We start from the raw sequence: 23,781 nt of genomic DNA on the forward strand, positions 1-23,781 counted from the left end.
CAGATGTTCATTTGCAAACTTCAAACGGGCCTGTACATGTGCTTTCTTGAGCAGGGGGACCTTGCGGGCACTGCAGAATTTTAATCCATTACGGTGTAATGTGTTACCAATGGTTTTCTTGGTGACTGTGGTCCCAGCTGCCTTGAGATCATTAACAAGTTCCCCCCGTGTAGTTTTCGGCTGAGCTCTCACCTTCCTCAGGATCAAGGATACCGCACGAGGTGAGATTTTGCATGGAGCCCCAGATCGATGTCGATTGACAGTCATTTTGTATGTCTTCCATTTTCTTACTATTGCACCAACAGTTGTCTCCTTCTCACCCAGCGTCTTACTTATGGTTTTGTAGCCCATTCCAGCCTTGTGCAGGTCTATGATCTTGTCCCTGACATCCTTAGAAAGCTCTTTGGTCTTGCCCATGTTGTAGAGGTTAGAGTCAAACTGATTAATTGAGTCTGTGGACAGGAGTCTTTTATACAGGTGACCATTTAAGACAGCTGTCTTTAATACAGGCACCAAGTTGATTTGGAGCGTGTAACTGGTCTGGAGGAGGCTGAACTCTTAATGGTTGGTAGGGGATCAAATACTTATTTCTCTGTGCACAATGCAAATAAATGCATATAATTTTGACTGTGATTTTCTGTTTTTTTTTAAATATAATCTATCTCTCACTGGTAAAATTAACCTAGCCTAAAAATTCTAGACTGTTCATGTCTTTGACAGTGGGCAAACTTACAAAATCAGCAAGAGATCAAATACTTATTTCCTTCACTGTACATGTATTTAAAGTTATGCAAGCATAATTTTTATATTCTAGTGCAGTTTACCACTCTCTCTGAACAGTAGAATGTTATGTCTGAATAAGGCTGATGTTGAAGTAATAATTATTGCTATTACTATTGTTGTTGTTGTTATTATTATTATTATTATTATTATTATTATTATTGCAACAACCACTTCACTGTTCATCTATCCACTGTGTGTTTCTATGTGATGTTGTAAAAAAAATGTGGTTTCTGTGTTTACAATTTTGCAACTTGTAAATGAAAAGTAGATAGGCCTATTGGGGCTGATGAGTTTAAATGAAGCACACTAAGATTTTACCGGCATTGTCCTTCCATAGCTGCACTTAATTTTATTGTAATTCATATATTTTATATATCATTGCTGCTCGGTATTTACGAAGCTACTACAATTTTAGGACTTATTAAAATGCATGTAGTCATGCTGCAATATTGTTGACGATTTGCATATCATTACCTAATCCATTAATCAAACCCGTGGAGTTAGCAGTCATCTACTGAACAGCGGGAAGATGCTTGACAGAGCCATTTACTTACTTTAGGAAAAATGTAAGAGGAGGAAAAAAGTGTTGTTCACTTAAGTGAAACATTACAGACCACCCACTACCAGAAAAAAAATTATATTTGAATGCAACCACCTACAGGAAGCATGATAAATGTAACAATTTTAGGCTACGGGCATAATTGAAATACTGTAGAATATAAATATATAATTTTTTCTAAAAGAATACATTTTGTGCTACACTATTTAACAGTTGTATGTGGTATTATAACAATCACATAGTAGATATTCTCTAATCCTGTTTACCGCAGAGTTTTTTTGCTCTTCTATTTGTAGACTATGCAGTTCAGTTTTGGGGCACTCAGGGATATGCCATCGCTTTAAAATATGAGAATTTAAAACAGGAAACTATGAAGTTAACACACAAGGAAGCTATTACTGCCTCCTTGCTTCTGACACATCATGCGCCGCGATAGGCCAACATGTCGCCCACATAGCGAGGAATTGCCATTGCCAGTATGGACAAGATGGCATTGCATACTACAAGACTTAGAGCATTGGCCGGTGACCTAAAGATTGGTGGCAAAGGAATGGGTGGAAATCTCAACAGTAGGTATATTCCTAAAGGGTTGAGATTTTTACATTTAATGGCCATAGAGACAAGCCAGTGCACTCAAGAAGCAACAAGAGGCAGGAAGGGAAATTTAACATAACTCTTACTTTGTTTTAGGTGACTAAAATCCTAGCTGATATCCACCTATATTTTTTTCAACCAATACCTTTACAAAACATCAGTTATTTTGTTCCCCAATATATATTCATTCATTATGTTAGTTATATTTTCTTATTATTTACAGAGATACTGCTATTTTTTCATTTTCTACTGTAACAACAATTTGTGCAAAAGTCATATTGAATAAAATAACAGTCCTCTCACATAACCATGCAGATGCACAGAACACATCCTTATGTTCCTGCATAATATCTAATTGGGAAAATAAATTTGCCCTCACTCTTCCCACCCTTCCTTCATTCCTTCGCATGCCATCTGTCACGGCGTGGGGTGTGGACCCACTGGGCCGTACCGCGTAGCGGGGTAGAAGCTGGCCAACAAGGTACAAAACAATGTCTATAATTCAGAACGGGTACCTGAGGCAATGTAGACAGTAGCGCAAGCATGACTTGACTTTCACAGCAGGTGGCACCGTTGATGCACCGGAAGACACGACTTGACTTTCCCAGTAGATACGATAGCATGGGATACAGGGTACAGGCAGCAGGAACGGATAACACTGGGAACTGGAAAACACTGGGAGACCATTTGCAAGACAAACTTAGGTATAAAACAATGCTCAGGCGAGGAACAAGTGGGCAGAGCCCCTTTTTATAGTCCAGCAGCCATTTGGGCTAATTATTGGTTGGTGACAGCTGGACGCATACTGGCCCTTGAAGGGAAACAGTCCGAGGACCCGGAAGTGAGTGCCGGCGTCTCCCTGGGGGGAGCTGACGCCGAGAAGACAGATGTCCATGGCCGGGGCCGTCAGAGGGTAAGTCTGAACAATGACCCCCGGCCATAAACATTACAGTATCCCCACTCTTATGCCCCCTCCTCTTATGACCAGAGCGGGAGAGACATTTCTTCATGAGGACAGGAGCATCAATGTCCTCCTCTGGCTCCCAAGACCTCTCTTCTGGACCAAATCCCCTCCAATCCACCAAATAAAACGTCCATCCTCCCACTTTCTTGGTGGCCAGGATCTCCCTCACTTCGAAAGTTCCAGATGAACCGCCCGGAGCCACTGCGGAACTAGGAGTCCTGGGATTAATGTTAGCAGGTGCAGAGGCTAACACTAACCCCCATTATTACCCCGGTACCCACCGCCACCAGGGGTACCGGGAAGAGCCGGGTACGAACCAGTACCCGACCATCTGCAGTGACGGGCAGGCACCGGGGCAGCCGCAGGCTGGTAGTATTAGGCTGGGGAAGGCCAAAAACAGTGGCCCTTCCCACCCTGGTAATGCTGCCTGCTGCTGCTGTGTTGTATCAGGCTGGTTATGAAAATTGGGGGGGGACCCGACATCGTTCTTTCCAATTATTTTATTTTTTTTTAAATGACGTGGGGTCTCCCCCATTTTTCATAACCAGCCAGATACAATAAAGCAGCAGCCTAGCATTACCAGGGTGGGAAGGGCCTCCTGATAATACCAGCCGTCGGCCGGGAACCGTCTCCCGGGACCCGCCAATCAGCTGTTTTGAAGGGGCCGCAGAACTCGTATGAGAGCTGCTTCCCCTTCATTTCACTACTCGCTCACACTGTGAATCGCCGACACCGATTCCCAGTGTGACCGGAATGAAGTGACCAGAACCAGGAAGGTAAGTACAGTCTGTTACTATAGTAACAGGGGCCCGCGGCCCGAGTTACTATAGTAACTTTTTATTGATGTGGTGCGGGGGGCTTTGGGCCCCCTGGCTTCGGGGCCCGGTCGCAATTGCGACCGCTGCGACCCCTATAGCTACGCCAGTGCCCTTAAGCCTTGGGGACGTGGCCACTCCAGGACAGCCTTGACCTTCTCGGGGTCCATTTTGAGACCCTGATCAGGGATGATATAGCCCAGGATGGGTATATATTTCTCTTGGAACACACACTTCTCCAACTTGGCGTAAAGATGATTCTCCCTTAATCGAAGCAACACCTGGCGGACATGACCCTGATGAGTCACAAGATCTGGGGAAAAAAGCAAGATATCGTCGAGATACACCACAACACAGACAAAGAGGAGATCACGAAAAATGTCATTGACAAATTCTTGAAACACTGTGGGGGCGTTACACAGGCCGAAGGGCATGACCAAATATTCGTAGTGTCCATCACGTGTGTTAAATGCAGTCTTCCACTCGTCACCCTGACGGATCTGGATTAGATTGTAAGCCCCCCGCAGGTCTAGCTTGGAAAAAATGTGATCAAAGAGTTCTGAAATCAACGGCAATGGGTACCTGTTCTTCACCGTGATCTGGTTGAGACCTTGGTAGTCAATGCAGGGTCAAAGGGATCCATCCTTTTTTTTACTTTCATATGAAGCCCCTCTCCAGATTCTCCTTAATGTAGGCCGACATAGACTGGGTCTCTGGCAAGGAGAGAGGGTATACTCTACCACAAGGAGGGGACGATTCAGGAACCAAGTCGGACAATCGTATGCTCGATGTGGTGGCAATGTCTCTGCTTCCTTCTTGTTGAAGATATCAGTGCACTGAGAGTAACAAGGAGGCAGCCCTGCCATTGACTGATGCGGAGAAGGCTGGGACGGATGGACATGCACCAGACAGCGGTCGAGACACTTGGGACCCCACTGGAGAACCTCCCTGGAGTTCCAATCCAGAACTGGGGCGTGTAGATGGAGCCAAGGCAAACCCAGCAGCATGGGGTTGACAGCATTGGACAGGACATACAGGGAGATGAGCTCAGAATGAAGAGCTCCCACTTGAAGTCTTATTGGCTTGGTCACAGACAACACTGGGTCAGGCAAAGGCAGTCCATCTACCGAGGCAACGATCAACGGTTTCTCCAGCAAAACAGTGGCCAATTGAAGAAGATCCACAAGGTCTTGGCAGATGAAATTGGCTGCGGAGCCAGAGTCCAGGCAGGCAGAGACTGGATGAGGTCTCTCGCCAGCGACGATGGTCACAGGAATGAACAGTTTGGAAGAGAGTTCTCTATTAAATGCTGAAGCGCCCTGGGTTGTCTCTCCAACCAATTCCAGGCGTTGGGGTTTCTTTAGCCTCTGGGAACACAGACGCACGACATGGCTAGCAAGGCCGCAATATCCAGAGGTGCGCCTGCGCTGTTTTTCTTGAACGGACAGTTTAAGCCGATCCACCTGCATCGGAATCTCGGGCGCAGCAGAAGAACAAGGCAAGAGGGGTAGCTGGAAGTTGGGCGCCAGTCTAGGAAGCCGTCTCTCCTGTAGAATCTCTTGAGATCTCTCCCTGAGCCTTATGTCCACTCGGGTAGCCAGTAGAATTAGGTCGTCCTTGATCTCGTGTGATAGGCCATGACAGAAGGATGCTACTCATTGTTCCAGGACAATTCTCCTGCCAGAGTCCGGAACTGGATCGTGTATTCGCCCACGGAGGCGTCCTCCTGGCACAGGTTAAAGATAGCAGTGGCTAGCGACGAGGCTCGTCCAGGCTCCTCAAATACGGAACGGAACAACCGCACCCGAGACTCGACCCTGGAAGTCTCGGGTCTCGGGTCCCTGTCGTTCCCAGATTGAATTTGCCCATGCCAGCGCCTTGCCGGCAAGTAGAGATATAATGAAGGCAATCCTTGCTCCGTCCGAAGGGAATGCTCGGGCGTGCAGAGTAAAGTGGATATGGCATTGATTCATAAACCCCCTGCACGAACTTGCGTCTCCATGGAACCGAGGTGGCAATGGCAGCAACAACCGAGGGTCCGAACTGGGGCTTCCAGGAGGTGTAGAAGAAGGGTCAATCGGAGGAGCTTGAATAGGAGCAGTGGAGGAAAAAGGTAGCGCCCCTAGCTGCTGTGCCATGGAGTCTACTGCCACAAGGAGTTGATCCTGTCATGCTTGCAGATCCTGCAGGTCCGCCTGCATGGCTTGGTTGGATGACAGGCCTTGACTTGGCCAGCGGGGTCCACAGCCTGAGCGTACTGTCACAGCGCGGGGTGTGGACCCACTGGGCTGTACCGCGTAGCGGGGTAGCAGCTGGCCAACAACGTAGAAAACAATGTCTATAGTTCAGAACGGGTACCTGAGGCAATGTAGACAGTAGCGGAAGCACGACTTGACTTTCACAGTAGGTGGCACCGTGGATGCAGCGGAAGACACGACTTGACTTTCACAGAAGATACGATAGCATGGGATACAGGGTACAGGCAGCAGGAAAGGGTAACACTGGGAACTGGAAAACACTGGGAGACCATTTGCAAGACAAACTTAGGTATACAACAACGCTCAGGCGAGGAAAAAGTGGGCAGAGCCCCTTTTTATAGTCCAGCAGCCATTTGGGCTAATTATTGGTTGGTGAAAGCTGGACGTGTACTGGGCCTTTAAGGCCGTGCATGCCCTGCGGGAAACAGTCCGAGGACATGGAAGTGAGTGCCGGCGCCTCCCTGGAGGGAGCTGACACCGAGAAGAAAGATGCCCATGGCCAGGGCCGTCAGAGGGTATGTCTGAACGACAGCCCCCGGCCATAGACGTTACACCATCTCTCTGTTCAAGCATCAGGAGGACAATTTTTAGCCACAAAAAGGAAATCTCCCAACATTCTTTGTATATTTAGAATAATCTTTTTTTCCTACCTGGGGACCACCTGACCCAGTTTTTTTTTCTTTATATACCTTTTTTATCAATATATGCTTGTGAATTCAAGATAAATAAGTTTTTTCAAAATATCACTTAAGTGTATGTTGGAGGTTGGTTATATGAATCCTATAAGCTATGTTCATAAATGTCAGATTTGCCATAGGAAAATTTGACGCAAATTTTTCAAGAAATCTGCGGCAGAATCCAAAGCTGGAATTTCAACTGTGCTTCAATGGGGCTAATCCGTGGCTCTGCTCTGCGGAATCTACAACAATAATGAACATGCTGTGGATTTTAAAATGGGCATCACATTTCATTATTTAGTGAAGATTTTTTCATCAAACCCCTTTGACATTGGATCGCGGAATTAGTGAGGATTTAGGCATGGAAACCGTGCCTAAACCTTCATTGAATTTTGAACCTGTGATCATGGTCTAACAATTAAATTTCTCTGCTCTAACGTACATATTTCTCCTCAAAATATACCACCACTAGCAGGGAGGACACTCTCCATCCTTCAACCACCACCAATATTAAAAACTTTAGCCCAACATTTGTTTATACTGTTACATTTCCTTAGACCATGTAAAGACATTTGGTCTGATTTATCCAGCACTCTTACATAAAAAATTGTATGTTTTAGAAATCTTAACAAAAAATTGCCCAGATTCAAACTATATTACCATATAACCAAATTACAGACACTTTTTTACAGGATGCCACATTCTACTCCAAATTATGTCCTTCTATCTGCATTTGTAAAACAAATCACATCACTTCCTGTCTCGGTGGCCGGTTAGTCTAGTCTCCTAGCATCATGGTGATAGACAATAATTAAAATAGTGGCCTGGGAGTGATAAGGGTAGGGAGGCTCCATCTACGAAGTCAGAAAGAGTTATGAGAGATGGCTTACAGTCATGGGCTAAGTTGGGAGGACATGTGCCTGAGCTATGGGGTTGAAAGCAGTTGAGTAGAGAAAACAAAACGTGGTTATCTGCATATAGTTATGGGTTGTGTTAGACTGGCATAGATGAGGTTTTTTTTAATAGGGCAATTAGGCCTTACAACTACTGTAGCTTGGTTTTCCTATATATTTCACAGGAAAAATATAATATCTATAGCAAATAGAAATGTCTTATAAATGTAAAATAACATCTCAGTAGCAAATTGAATAACCACCGAACATTTGGTCCAGAAAATTAAATTGCTGCTCTCTTTCTGAGGTAGGGATAAGTTACCGAGCTAATCAATATTATACAACCAAGCAGTGGAGGAATTAATTAGCTAAATCTTTATATGTTCATTTGTATCAAAATTAATTAACTAAGTAGAACATAAAAGATATCTAAATAAATTAGGCGAAACAATTGCAAATGTGATGCAAAGAAGCAGTTCAGTTTTAGGATGAAATGTAATGAACAATAAACATTGCTTTTCATACAGATACTTTTTCATTTAAAGGGGTTGTCCAAGATTAGGAAAATGAATGCTGTTGTTCCAAAAATAGTGAATTTTTTGTAGATGGACTGTATTTAATATTGCAGCTCAGCCTCTTTCACGTAAAAGCTATGCACCTGCATACTTATTCTTTTTTTTTTTAAATGCCTTATTTGCTTTCTAAATTTAAAATTAAGCAACTTTATAAATAGTCTTTATTCGAAATGTCCTACTATTTTGTTGCTGGTAAGTCTGTGCAGCTTCTGTACATAGCTGGCTGTGCTGCGGCTTCTGACCTAGACCCAACAGCACACTGCTGATGGATCCTAGCTGATGTTGGTTAGGAACCAACCTCATATGCCCTCTCTGCTCTCCTCCTTCCTTCTCTCAGTGTTAGAGATACTAGTAGGGAAGGAGGGGAGAAGTTTGTACAAAGCAGAGCAAACTGAATAAAAATATAGATAGGAAGGAGAACGCCCACAGCAGAATCTGCAGGGGAATGGATGAATCATACAGGCAACATTAGGAGAGCAATAATTACACAGGCAGCATCAGCGTAGAGAAATATGAGAAAACCCACAACAATATCTATGTCAGCACAGGGGAAAGGAGATTACACAGGGGCAGTAATCAGGGGTAACGTCAGTACCTGACGTGTTTGGGCAAATGCTGGGATTTGCATCCTGTGTAATTTCTACTACACATTACATTGCTATGTTGTTAGATTCTCCTACACAAGACATTAGAGGAGGGACCCTCCCAGCACTTTGAAGGTGCTTGGGGATGCCTCTGTATTTTAAATAATTTTTTTTAAGCCTTTCCTTCTAACTTTCTGCTGTTGGGACCTGCTGAATGTGAGGCAGAAACATTATCTGTGAGCCACAGGCTGCCCTTCTACCAATGAGAATTTTCTTTGCCTAAGTACACTAATATCACAATTATTCATAGGCATAATATACTGGTATATATAGCTATAGAGATATACCAGTACATTACAGGTAGAGAAAAAAAAGATACAAAATATAAGTCCCCTTATGAAAAAAAAATATATTTTTCGAATAAAGTTAATATGAATAAAAAAAGACACTGCCAAAAAATGCATTTAAAAAAAAATGGATTTCATTAAATAGACAACCTGGTCCTTGACAACTCATTTAATGACGACATTTTAAAACACTTCCACTTGTGAGATTTATAGGTTCCATGTAACATAAATGCTACATTACATTGACGCCACGTTTACAGTAATAAGATTACATATATTTTTGATTATCATGGTATAATAAGAAAAATCATTATTAACCTCTATTTCATTATTTTAATACATGGTTTAAACTACTTTCCAATGTTACCTAGGAAAGTCTGCAGGGAGAATCCATTTTCCTGGCATTAGACATCACTTATTAATGCCAAGTCACAATTGTGAAAGAATTCTAAAAGTAAAATAGCTAATTTGAAGCTGATTATAGTGTATTTTTATTATCGCTGTGTTTAATTTGCAATATTAAATGTCAATTGTGGACCAAGGACAAGTATTGTATAAAAGTCATTATTTTATTTGTAAAATAAAACCAGTCAGTCAAAAATATTTAAGTTTAATAGCCAAACCAAGATTGGCCTTAGTTCTTGTGCACATCTGTCAAAATGTGATTTTCTTTCAACTTGTAAAATGATCAGTTTAACCCCTTCCCACAGTACCCATTTTTCATTTTCTCCTCCCCGCAATCCAAAAGTCATAACTTTTTTTCTGTCGACATACTGTAGAAGTATGAGAGCTTGTTTTTTGTGGAACGGCTTGTGGTTTGTAATGGCAACATTTAATGTACCATATAATGTGCTGAAAGAGGGAGAAAAAATCTTTGTGGGGTGGAATGGAAAAAAAAAACAGCAATTCAATTTTTTGAGAGGTTTTACTGCATTCATGGTAAAGGCAAAATGCCAGGTTAACTGTATTCTGCGTATATGATCACTTTTTTTTATTTAATTTTTATCACTCTTAAAAAATAAAAACCATTTGATAAAGAAAATTGTTTTGTGTTGCTAAATTCTGAGACCCATAACTTTTTAAAATTTTAGTTGATGGAGCTGTGTGAGGGCTTTTGTTTTGTGGGTAGTATTTATTGGTACAATTTTTGGGTGCATAGGACTGTTTGATCAGTTTCTATAAAAAAAAATTATGAGAGGGTAGGTGATAATAAAAACCCTGAAATTCTGGTATTTTATAAAAAAATATATGGCGTTCACTGTACCGGATAAATAATCTTAGATTGAAATATGTCTAACTATTATGGATGCTACTATATCAATAATGTTTGTTTTTTTTACTTTTTAATATTTTTTTTCCTCTTATTGTTGAAGTAAAAACTTCAACGATTTTTTTTTATTTTTTTAGTCCCACTATAGGATTTGAACATTTGATCATTTAATTGCTTGTACAATACCATGCACTACTTGTATTGCAGTGTATTGTACTTTTACTGCTCTCCTATTAAGCCCTTAATAGGAGGAAAAAGATGGAAGACCTGGGGCCTTTATTAGACCCTAGGCCTGCCATGACATTCTTTGGCACCCCATGATTGCATCACGGGGGCCAATGGGATGACAGAGGGGGTCCCTGCTCTTTCTAACAGCTTAGATTCCATGGTCGCTATTGACCTTGTCATCTAGGTGGTAAACAGCCAGGATTGGAGTTGTGTCAAGTCCTGGCTGTGACAGTAAGATGTCGGCACAAAACAACTAGTGTGAATGTGTCCTTAATGAGTTAATCGTAAACAGAAGCTACTAGACTCCAATGTAAAATCTGTAACACTGCCCCCCACCTACCATGTGCCATTCACCCAGGGCCTGGGTGAAACTGCTATGCCTGCACCCCCTATAGCTAATCCCCTGTTCAGACTCAGAAACCACACAAAGATTTTTTTCTCAAGGAATCCATATGAAAAAAAAGTTGTGGCATGTTCCGTCACATGCCATTCAACAAAGATACTATCCCCAAGAAGCATTGCTTCCGGAGGGGAATACGGTGCCAAACCACATGGCTCAAAGGGTGTAACTACAGCTCCATAAAACAAAACTGTAGGGATTCCATGTGCGTCCATGCATCAGGCCTTAAAAACATAGGATACTTTAACGGATCTAAAGGATGCAAAAATGTATGACTGAAAACAAAATGGCAAATGTAAACAGTGAAACTAGACACTGATCCAAAAATGTAATTAAAAGTTAATGCAGACTAATATGATTTTAAGCAGTTGTGCCATCAAAAAGAAAAACTTAAGCAAATAACTCCAAAGTAAACACATCCTAATTATAATGTACTGACATATGGTTTGCACTAATCTGTATTCAGTGAAGCACCCAATTGTAGTGAATAAAGTCCAGCAATCCACTCAGAAATACCTATATAAAAATGATATGCATTGGGGCTACATACTCCGGATTAAAACTTAGCACAATGACTCCAGGAAAATGTCCTCACCGTCCCCAATATCAAGATGTGGAAGATGAAGTATCAGAACTTGGTGTTTCTACTGCATGCTCTTCCAGCCTTCACATAAAGTGGTTCTGCAAAGGTAAAAGCAGACAAACATATCGCAGACTGATGCCCCAGAAGAAGCTGTCGAAGGCGAAACCCAAGGTCGGGCAGGAGAGGCTTGGCGTGCAATGTGGAGATTTTATATATTTTTTTATTCTGTCACTTTGTGAGTATATGAAATAAAGTACCAAAAGATTTTATCCATCGCTGCAATCTGTGCTATGTTTGTCTTCTTTATACTTCATCTACCACATCTAACCTCCTTGATATTGGGGATGGTGAGGAACTTTTCCTGGAGTCAGTGTGTTGAGCTTTTATCCGGACTATACTGTGTGTAGCCCCATTGCATATAATTTTTATATATGTACATCCTAATTATGATTCAATTTCAAATTTTAGATAACTTTACTAAAGATAGAAACCAGGAATTTGAATATATAATGTCATATATAATGTCATATAACAAACAAATATACCACAAACAATTTGGACAAATATTTTCTAAGTGCAAGCTATTGTTTACGCAAAAAAAACGGAAACTTTACGGAACGGAAACCAACTGCAACGGAAGAATTACCATGAAATCAATGGTAATGCAAACGGAAGCTATAGTTTCCGTTCTGCTTTCCATTGATCGGTTCCTCCGACAGAAAGGTCGAATGGAACAGATGAATGGAAATCGACGCTGATGTGAACACAGCCTAAGTATTTTGACTTTAAATTGATGTAATCTTATAAATACATAAAGGACAAAGTAAATTTAAAAGTATTAATGTGCATTTAAAATATTGTATCCCACATGTTTACAGCAAGAAAGAATGATTATAGAATTAAATAATCATAATAAATGAGGAGTTTGTCCCTTCACACTCTGCATATGTATAATGTATGTTCTCTTTTGCAGACTGATGTATATTACTATGCATATAATAGTCAGCTGAAGAATCTGAATTCATTTACCTGCATAAAATCTTTGGGTAATAACATTAGAAGGTAACATTTAATCAAAACCTTGAGGATTAACATCTAATAAATTATGTCACCATATGGTAAAGTAGTAATGAAATTCCGTCCAGAAATACAAATGGATAGTACTATTAATCATTAACACCCAAATGTAAAAGTCATCTGTAATAGACCACCTACCGTTGGTTGCATAACATATGGTGGGTGAGGCATCCAGGATGTACTTTGTACCTAGATGATAGAAAAGTAGCATTAGGGCAAGGGTGATGTCCATATAAGTATTTGATTAATGACTTTATAAGAACCCACTGAAATAATGAGAAACTATTTCAAGCCCAAAGCTCGGCTCTGACTACATAACCGTCTAGAATCATTTCTCTAAGTGTACTGCTTAATACTGTAATTACATTGCTATCTTTAAATGAATGTAATACCTGAAAAAAATAAATTAGGAAATATACCATAGGCAATTTTATTCCATTAGAAACATTAAATAAAATGCATTACACATTGACGAGTTCACTAAATCCTGGTAATTGTTCTTTCACTGGAATTTTTTTCATTTTAGCTTGGGACACAAAGAAACACATTATACAAATAGAAAGGTCTTTTCATACAAAATAAGATGAAATTGAATGCCCTTCTTTAAAACACAATTTTAATCTTTAATAGGTCCAATATTCTGTGCTGATTAATTTCACAATATATCTTTATTAGGGGTTGATGCTGTGTTTTTTCTGTTACTGAGCTCCAAATCCCCTACTTCTGGCACACAGTTACAGACTCAGATTCAGACTGCCTCTAGCCGCAACTACGGGGACTTAGGGGCTTACAACAGATAGATTTATATAGCTTCTAGCTTCTCTTGAACTCAATTATAAATCTGTATGCCGTAAGCTCCTAAACTCCCCCTAGTGGTGGCTTCAGGGAGTCAGAAATTTATAATTTAATTCCATGGTTGTCTTAAGGGATGCAAAGCTATGGATCTCCATATATTATTAAAAAAAAACAAAACTTAAGCAGTTCAGAAATATATGGACATTTACTTTTGTGTCTTATTTTTTACCTCTCTTTTAACCCCTTCGGTACAAAGCCATTTGTTGCTTTAATGTTTTCATTTTTCACTCCCCGCCTACCAAGAGCAATAACTTCTTTACTTTTCCATCAATGGAGTGGTGTGAGAGCTTATTTTTTGTGGGATGAGTTATTATTCTAAAAACTATTTAAATATTCTGTTTTAAATATTACTATATAAATATTCTAGTATTTAAAGTACCATATAATGTACTGGGAAAATGAAAAAAAAAAAATTGTTGTGGGGTGCAATTGGAAAAAACTGTGATTCCTCCATAGTTTACATTACAGAATTTTTTTACATTACTTTACAGGAAAAATGTTGTTTTTTTAACTTTTAATATATTTTTTTCTCTACTGAAAACTTTATTAAACTTTTTTTTTTTACATATTTTTATAGTCCCCCTAGTGGATTTGAACCAGCGATACTAATGTTTTGCAGTACATTGTCATTTTTACAGGCTTCTGTTAAACCCTGACAGAGGAAAAAAGAAGCAGAAAGAAAGCAGACCTGGGTGGCCTTCATTAGACCTCTTTCTAATGGCTTATATGCCGCGGCCGCTATTGCCCTCGGCATCTAAGTGGTTAAACGGCCAGGAACAGCGCGATCACTGTTCCTGGTCATTAGTGCAGGGTGTCAGCTGCAATATACAGCTGACTCCCGCAGCATATGGAGCGGGCTCAGCGCATGAGCCTGCTGCATACTTGAACACCCGCACCAGGGCATGCAGTTATGTCCAGGTGCGTGAAGGTGTTAAATAATACTTTATATTATTATATTTATGGTTTCTGGGCAGTGGTTTTGAATATTTATTGTGAAGTTTCATTTACTGTATTTTCAAAAACATAAACATTAACATTTTGGAAAATGTGAAAGAATTAGGTTTGCCATCATTCAAAAAAATTAGAAAAAGCTTAACTCAGGAGGAGTATAAGCTAACATTTAAAATCATATATTTTAAAGTCAGGATTGCAATTCAGTGGTTTTACTAAAAAGATAAAGGATCTCACCGTTGGTAAGTAATAAAATTCTTACTTTATTGGTTAGTTTAGGTCTGTCCATTCATGAACTGTGCGGGCTCTGTTTGTCTTTATTTCTGTGCAAGTAAAAATTGTATAGACACGATCTGACAATAATTATGTGGACATCTAACCATAACACATAAATGAACTTATCGGACATCCCATTTCAAATCCATGGGTATTAATATGGATTTGGACCCCCTTTTGTAGCTATAGCAGTCTCCACGCTTCTTGGAGTATTGACATTTGTGTCTATTCAGCTAGAAGACTATTTGTGAGATCAGACACTGATGTTGGTCTGGCACTCTATTAGCTTTTTAAATTATCCCAAATTTGTTCAATGTGGTTGAGGTCAGGACTATGAATAGCCATTCCAGTTACTTCATACCAAACTCATCATGTCAATATGGACTTTGCTTTGTGCACATGGACACAGTCATTCTAAAACAGAAAAGGGGGATTTACCCAAACTGTTCCAACAAAATTGAAAATTTTACTTCTAGAGGCCTTTCAGAACATTGTAGTGAATGATAAAACAGAGGATTGGCAATTATTATGCGCAATGTGCTTCAGTACTCCATCAGTTTGCATGGTCAACCGCTCCGTGGCTGAGCTATTGTTACTCCAAGAAGCTTCCACTTCACAATAACAACTAGGGCAGATCTACAGGAGTAGATCATAAATTTGACAAACTAACTTGTAACAAAGTTGACATCCTCTGACAGTGCCAAGTTTAAAGTCACTGAGTGCTTCAGTATGATCCATAATACTACCAATGTTTGTCTATGGAGATTGTATGGCTGTGTGCTTGATTTTATGCACCTGTTTGCAATGGGTTTTGCTGAAATACCTGAACTCAATAATTAGGAGAGCTGTCCACATACCTTTAGCTATATACAAAAATTGTTATACACAGTCTCTACAGCACAACATAAAAAGTCAGATCACCGGATAAATCTTGAATTTATCTTCATATAAATGAACTCTTCTCGGACGCACTTGGAACATACCTGATATGTAGATACAGGGGAAGCAGCTATAAAAGGGGTGATGGATGTTTGTGGAATCATTCTGTTTGTTGCAATATTGTAGGGAGGAGAATAAAATCTGGGGAAAAAAAAAAGAATATAATATAGTAGATAATTTATTGAAAGGTTTTGTCCTGGAAATAATCTGCCTCTTCCATTCCCCACTTTACAGCTCATAGACCCTTTTTCCATTGTTTCTAATAGGATAAAAAACAAATACCCAAAATAGCAACAAAATGTATAAGCCATGTTAATATTTATGTACTTTATCTGGTAACTCCACTTGTGCTATGCGCCTGTATCATTTTCCTAATGGCTTGCACAAATTATACCATCCTTTGCAATAGAAGTCTCATTCACAGATTTGTGAGGATATTCCCAGCCACTGTTGTTTAGAATATGTTGTCTATTAGAGGTTTAAGTATTTTAGTATATATTGTACAAATTCTGGGCATATACAGTATGCAATAGACAGATTTATTTACATAAGTTACTAACTTGACCCAGATTTTGTTCTACCAATCCATTTTAGCATTGTCTAGACACCCGCTCAGAACCTCTTGTATTGCCATTTATTAGAAATGTGTTTCATAGCTATAATTAATACTGACATTATTCCAGACTTGTTCAAAACTCCTCATGCTGTTAAGGCCATAATCGATATGAAGTCACTTCACAATTCTGAAGTGGATCTCCAGCCCACTAAGCTATACAGCATGCTCAAGAGAGATTGAATTACACTAAAGCCCCACTCACAACAAATCTCTCCTGATCTTGAAATTGCTTTCATTTATGGTTATACTAAAAGATAATTCTTCTTTGACACTTCTCCAGACTTACAGTTTAAGGCATAGCCGTTCACTAACGTACTGTAAGGCCAGGTTCACATTAGGTGACTATGTGGCAGTTCTTGAAACAAAATAAAATATAGAAGTAAAACAAAAATAAGAAAAGAATAAATGATTGATAGAGCTTGGTTTTCTATATTAAATCTCAGAATCTTAGTTTTTAAATGATACCAATAGCTCTAGGTGCAATTTTTATTGTGCAGAGCTCATTTGAAGTCGGAGGGCAGGATGAAAAGTTTTCTTCTCTTTTTTTTTTGTGGTAGGGGAGAAGTGGCACGTTAAAGCAGGAAGAAGGATCACAGTGTGTTACTCTCATCTCTCCCCCTGCACAGCATCCAATGAACCCTGAAGGGGTGATACAGGAACCTTTTCTTCATGTTGGCACTCCCTTTACCAATCAGAGACAATATGTGTTCACGGTCACATCAGGAGGTTATTTTTTCCTTATTATAGGAGTGAGGAGATGAGTAGTTGCACATTTAATCACCCGCTACACTTAGTCAGATTATTTGACAACTGTTTGATTCAGACTTTTATTGGCATCTTGATCACTGATATTTTTGGTCTATTCAGTTCTGCAGAATATGTAAAGATTTGTGCCTGTAGATATAGGTGTAAGTGGCATGTAAGAACTCTGCACATCCTGAACTATTATTTTTAGGAGGTATTGTGTTTCTAAGGCCAGATTCACAAGAGCGTTTTCGGTCCGTGATATACGGATCGTATGCCGGCAGTATTTCCCAGACCGAACACAATGCAGGGAGCCGGGCTCCTATCGTTATAGTTATCTATGATGCTAGGAGTCCCTGCCTCGCTGAGGGAAAACTGTCCCATACTGTAATCTTGTTTTCAGTACGGGACAGTTTTCCGCAGTGAAACAAGGACTCCTAGCGTCATAGATAACTATAACGATAGGAGCCAGGCTCCCTGCAGTGTGTTCAGTCCGGGAAATACTGACGGCATATGGACCGTATATCACGGCCAGACACGCTCCTGCGAATCCGGCCTAATGCTCCGCTTGGATCAGAATTGTAATCACAAACATGAATTTGTATGCATTTTTTTTTTTTACAAAACATAACACTTTGATGCAAAGTTTCAGGAAGGTGCCCATAAGTGGAAACTTTTCACAATGTGTCAGGTGTCTAAATTCAGAGAATATACGGGTATATTGGTATAATATTATTTATTTATTTTTTTTTTTTTTTAGCATTTAGGCTTTATTTGTGTTTGTCAAAAGTGTGAAATTTGTCCCAACAGCGAAAGGGTTAATATGTTTGGTAACATAATGAATAATTATAAAATATATATAACTAATAAGAATATACATATATATTACTAATGTTATTATATCACCAACTGAATTAAATGTAATATATTTTGTCTTTTTTTGGGATTTTTTTCCCTTACTTTGGATGAAAGTGACAGCTGTCTAGATATTTTTGCAAGCTCGCAGATATGATAACATTCAGTTTATATGACTGTAAAATTAAATATTTACATTTTTCCTTTTTCTGTTTTATTGGCATTTTACCAACTTGTTCTGTCATTTATTTAAATGATCTACTAATCCTAAATAACTATATCATTAATTGGACTTTTCACTGACTATATATCTTTTTACCTTTGCATCCTTATGTGGATTAGGAATTTAACGTCCACATGCTCACATATAAAAGTTAGACTATCTGTATGTTTTTCTTATTAAACTAATAGAAAAAGTTGTACTCACCCATTCTGCATAGCTGCTGTTGGGTCATATGTCAATGCCATTCCAGTCTGTATTTAAGGGAAAATAATTGACACTTAATACTCAATGACACAAAACAAGAAAGGTAAAGGTATTATTTAGTGTTTTTTACTCTGAAAAGCAAAACGCATATTAAAAATAAATTTAAATTTATTGATATTGAAATTTTTAATGCCAACAAAAAATGACACTGAGACAAAAAGGCAAAGCCAGCAATATTATTTAAAGAAAAATAAAAAGGAAAAATAATTGCCTCTTATTCTTTAAACTACAATAAAAGTTAAAATCTCATACATTAACTATTATATTTGGAAACCTCAACAATAGGGTTTAAATAGTTGTCAAAGACCCCTCCAGCGTAGAAAAGGGAGGACAAATATTTTACTACAGCTCACAATGCATCTGCTATCTGAAACAGGCATAGTAGGCTCCTATTTAAAATGTAAAAGTTTAAATGTAGACAATCATATAATGTATAATAAAAGAGAGTCTGCCATCTCTCCTGACTTGTCTATTTTAGTAAATACTTGTATACCCCATGAAATAGAAATTCTGGAGCATCTTTTCTTAGAGCTCTACATTGTTCCATTACTTTCTTATTCCTCCTAGGAATGTATGAATAAATTGACAACTGGGTGTTACCATTTCTCTTATCAATGGGGTGTGTCTCTACAAAGTCTCACACGGTCAGCACTGATTGGACATCAGTCTGTGTAGGGGCACACCCCCAACTTTTAACACCCAACTGTCGATTTATTAAAACTTTTCTAGAAGGAACAACAGAGGAATGGTACAACGTAGAGTTCTAAGAAAAGATGCTCCAGAATTGTTGTTTTCTGTGGAATACAAGTATTCACTAAAACAGACACGTCAGAAGAGCTGACAGGTTCTCTGTAAATATCTAAGTATGGATTTAGAAAAGTGGTCTCCAACCTGTGACTCTTTTGCTTTTTTGAAACCAGGAGTTATACTTTTGCAAAAATTAGCTCCACAGGTTGGAGCTAATTGTAATATTTAAATTGTACCCATCACCACTTATAGAGTACCAGGGCCCAGGTGTGACTGCTACCTCTGAACATGCCATAGCTACATCCCTGGTAGGGTTAATAAAACATTCTTCCATAATGTGTTGAATGGATTTTTACTAAACATGCCTCCTGCATTCTGCTGTCATTAGTAACATGGGGTTGTATGAGATAGGAAAAACATGTCTGCTTTTCTTCCAGAAACAATGTCATTCTTGCCCATGGGCTCTGTCTGGTATTGAAGCTTAGTTTTATTGAAGTGAAATGGGTTGAGTTCCAATACCAGGCACAGCCCATAGACAAGAGAGGCGCTGTATTTGGTATTGGAATTTAGCCCTATTCAACTCAATAAGGCTAAAGCTTCAATACCAGACACAGAAAGACGATTTAACATTCTTTAATGTTACTTTGAGTAAATATCTTGTGATGCAACCCAAGGAAAAATCCACAAAATTCTAAAGTGTTTCTTGTAAAATAGTAGGGACCTGTCAACACCTACTTTATTAAAATGTCATTCAATTTTTGAAATTAAATTAATACAAAAATGTGTTAATAATAAATATTCAAATGCCTTATATCTATAATAGTTTTAGGAGTCTAACACGACTGGAAAAATATAAGATTAAACATACTTCCCTATACATATAAGACTTTACATCCTATAATCCCAATAATCTATGTAGATAACCTTCAGTCTATTCCACTTCCTAGTCCACATGGAGTCTTTTTTGTTACGCAACTGATTGATTTTAACTATTGAATGACAGCTGCAGTCCGCAAGATTGCATTCAACTCAATGTATTCCTTTAGACTGCAGTGTAGCTCGAAAGTTAAAAATCAATCAGTTGTACTAGAATAAATCTGTATAGCCCAGGATTAAAGAGCGTTCACTGTAGATGTAAATCCGTAAAGTTAGGTGACAACTATGTGAGCTTTAATAAGAATACTGGTTGCTATATAACTTTCTTTGAAACAAATATAACTAGCAAATGGTGGAATAGATTTGACATATGAATCTAAAAAAATGCACATGGGATATTGTCATTCGAGGGGATTCATGGGGTATCATGGTTTCAGCAGATACAGCTTATTTATTGAATAATGAAAGGTTCAGCAATTTCCCAATATACTTTGGGGCAGATTTACTAATGCTGTCTAAATTTTAGACAGTGTAAACTTGAACCAGACAGCCAAATTTATCAAAGTGGCACATGATAAATTTGAGGCACCTTGCTAGACATGTTAGGCTCTTTTCATTATACCCCTCTTGGTTGGCTTGGTTTACACCAGTTAGCTTACCTTACACTATAAGTAACTTAATCTAGAATTCTGGCGCAACCACAATAGTAAATCTACACCTTTATCAATTGCTCATGGCTTTGAAGATCTCAGCTTGTAGTCATTTAATAGAAACCTTCATTGTTTATGTCTAAGGGATAAAAATCTATCCTGGTCATGTGATGATGAGGTGCACGTCTCTTTACAGGTACAGTGTCAGTACAGTTATTAGATCTCTGTCTCTATATCCAAGGTTTCAGACTACCAGTTTTCAAAATGAGCAATGGGGGAGAATCGACAGTCTGAAACGAAGGCATCATCTGCTGCCATGATGCCATGACTACTGGTGTATTTGCTCTAGTAGCTATAATGTAATGACAAGGCTGATATTAACTATTCAGAGTCTGACGTTTTAATGTTTTAAGGATTTCAGTTCACACTTTCTCTCGAGTATCACATGAAATTATGGAATATATATATATATATATATATATATATATATATATATACACTACCGTTCAAAAGTTTAGGGTCACTTAGAAATTTCCTTATTTTGAAAGAAAAGCACAGTTTTTTTCAATGAACATAACATTAAATCAATCAGAAATACACTCTATACATTGTTAATGTGCTAAATAACTATTCTAGCTGTAAACGTCTGGTTTTTAATGCAATATCTACATAGGTGTATAGAGGCCCATTTCCAGCAACCATGACTCCAGTGTTCTAATGGTACATTGTGTTTGACAACTGTGTTAGAAGGCTAATGGATGATTAGAAAACACTTGAAAACCCTTGTGCAATTATGTTAGCACCGCTGTAAACAGTTTTTCTGTTTAGAGGAGCTATAAAACTGACCTTCCTTTCAGCTAGTTGAGAATCTGGAGCATTACATTTGTAATGGCTAGAAAAAGAGAGCTTTCATGTGAAACTCGACAGTCTATTCTTGTTCTTAGAAATGAAGGCTATTCCATGCGAGAAGTTGCCAAGAAACTGAAGATTTCCTACAACGGTGTGTACTACTCCCTTCAGAGGACAGCACACACAGGCTCTAATCAGAGAAGAAAGAGAAGTGGGAGGCCCCGCTGCACAACTGAGCAACAAGACAAGTACATTAGAGTCTCTAGTTTGAGAAATAGACACCTCACAGGTCCTCAACTGGCAGCTTCATTAAATAGTACCCGCAAAACGCCAGTGTCAACGTCTACAGTGAAGAGGCAACTCCGGGATGCTGGCCTTCAGGGCAGAGTGGCAAAGAAAAAGCCATATCTGAGACTGGCTAATAAAAGGAAAAGATTAATATGGGCAAAAGCACACAGACATTGGACAGAGGAAGATTGGAAAAAAGTGTTATGGACAGACGAATCGAAGTTTGAGGTGTTTGGATCACACAGAAGAACATTTGTGAGACGCAGAACAACTGAAAAGATGATGGAAAAGTGCCTGACGCCATCTGTCAAGCATGGTGGAGGTAATGTGATTGTCTGGGGTTGCTTTGGTGCTGGTAAAGTCGGAGATTTGTACAAGGTAAAAGGGATTTTGAATAAGGAAGGCTATCACTCCATTTTGCAACGCCATGCCATACCCTGTGGACAGCGCTTGATTGGAGCCAATTTCATCCTACAACAGGACAATGACCCAAAGCACACCTCCAAATTATGCAAGAACTATTTAGGGAAGAAGCAGGCAGCTGGTATTCTATCTGTAATGGAGTGGCCAGCGCAGTCACCAGATCTCAACCCCATAGAGCTGTTGTGGGAGCAGCTTGACCGTATGGTACGCAAGAAGTGCCCATCAAGCCAATCCAACTTGTGGGAGGGCCTTCTGGAATAATGGGGTGAAATTTCTCCCGATTACCTCAGCAAATTAACAGCTAGAATGCCAAAGGTCTGCAATGCTGTAATTGCTGCAAATGGAGCATTCTTTGACGAATGCAAAGTTTGAAGGATAAAATTATTATTTCAAATAAAAATCATTATTTCTAACCTTGTCAATGTCTTGACTATATTTTCTAGTCATTTTGCAACTCATTTGATAAATATAAGTGTGAGTTTTCATGGAAAACACAAAATTGTCTGGGTGACCCCAAACTTTTGAACGGTAGTGTATATATATAAAAATACACAAATATATATATATATATATATATGTATAATTTTAACAAAATCATGGTGTTTTCCAAAAATATCCTTTTTTATGGCATAAAATTAATAACTGCCTCCTGAATTTTAGACAATCAGAAATTAAGTAATTGAATACGCCATCAGATGTTCCAGCATAGCTTGAGGAGAAAAGCACTAAGATTGAGAACTTTTCACTGCATGAAAAATACATATTTTAAGGCATGGACTCATGTATTATGCTGCACAGGATGGAAAATCTACCCTGGATTCTTACCTTGTCAAGACTATTAAATTAAATTAGGCCTTGTCTTCCATTTGCTGAAGTAGAACCAAGTCATATATTATTCTGCCTGTGTGATGTTTGCATACTATTAATGTTTTATAATGAACTGATGTTCCAATATTATGTTTAAAAATCTCCACAGCAGCGTCTGTGATGAAGATGTATATTATCAGCTCTTTATCCATTTTAAAGCAGCAGATTAATATTTTATATGTTTAAGAAAAACTAATCTTTTTGTTCATTTTTTTATATACTATGTCAGTAATTTACATAGTAATTTACATAGTAGTTTTATGTTTTTAGAAACTTGCTCTCTTGCAATTACTGAAGTTTATTTTGCTAGTTCTTGATTTTTTTAGACCATAATTGTGGCATTAATCTATTTAGTTCAATAACAAATTCAAAATCTGTTGTAATTTAACTAGGATAAGCTTCTCAGAACTGCATGACCTAACCTACAAAAATAAGTACATGAAAATATCTTAATATCAATGTAAGATTAAAGAAACACTCCAGCAATTTTTGTTTTTTTATAGAATGCAGCCAAGGCTATTATTAAAAATAATGTAGAGGCTCCTGTGTATACCTTGTGTATACCTGTTTTAATTAATGTACCATTTATGGGTGGTCTGCCATCTTGGTTCCTTATTCAGGTCTGATATGGTTCCCCTACTGCAGCCTAAATTTCCCATGATGCTTTGCAGAGGGGCGGAGTCTCATCACACTGTGCTTTCTCTGCTTTGAGTACTAGCTAAGTGCAACATGGGATAGATCAGTGATAAAG

The 23,781-nt window shown here is 38.7% G+C and overlaps 1 protein-coding gene across 1 annotated transcript in view; it reads right to left on the reverse strand.

The window, feature by feature from the left end:
- The window catches only part of RBMS3 (RNA binding motif single stranded interacting protein 3), a 546,958-nt gene that overhangs the window by 24,314 nt on the left and 498,863 nt on the right, over positions 1 to 23,781 (reverse strand). The window contains exons 8-10 of the mRNA XM_075828609.1: positions 18,271 to 18,317; positions 15,673 to 15,769; positions 12,746 to 12,796 (exon numbers count right to left, since the gene is read on the reverse strand). Coding sequence (XP_075684724.1) covers positions 12,746 to 12,796; positions 15,673 to 15,769; positions 18,271 to 18,317 — 195 coding nt within the window. The remainder of the gene's footprint in view (positions 1 to 12,745; positions 12,797 to 15,672; positions 15,770 to 18,270; positions 18,318 to 23,781) is intronic.

This window comes from Rhinoderma darwinii, chromosome 5, assembly GCF_050947455.1.
Source record: "Rhinoderma darwinii isolate aRhiDar2 chromosome 5, aRhiDar2.hap1, whole genome shotgun sequence".
Lineage (NCBI taxonomy): Eukaryota > Metazoa > Chordata > Amphibia > Anura > Rhinodermatidae > Rhinoderma > Rhinoderma darwinii.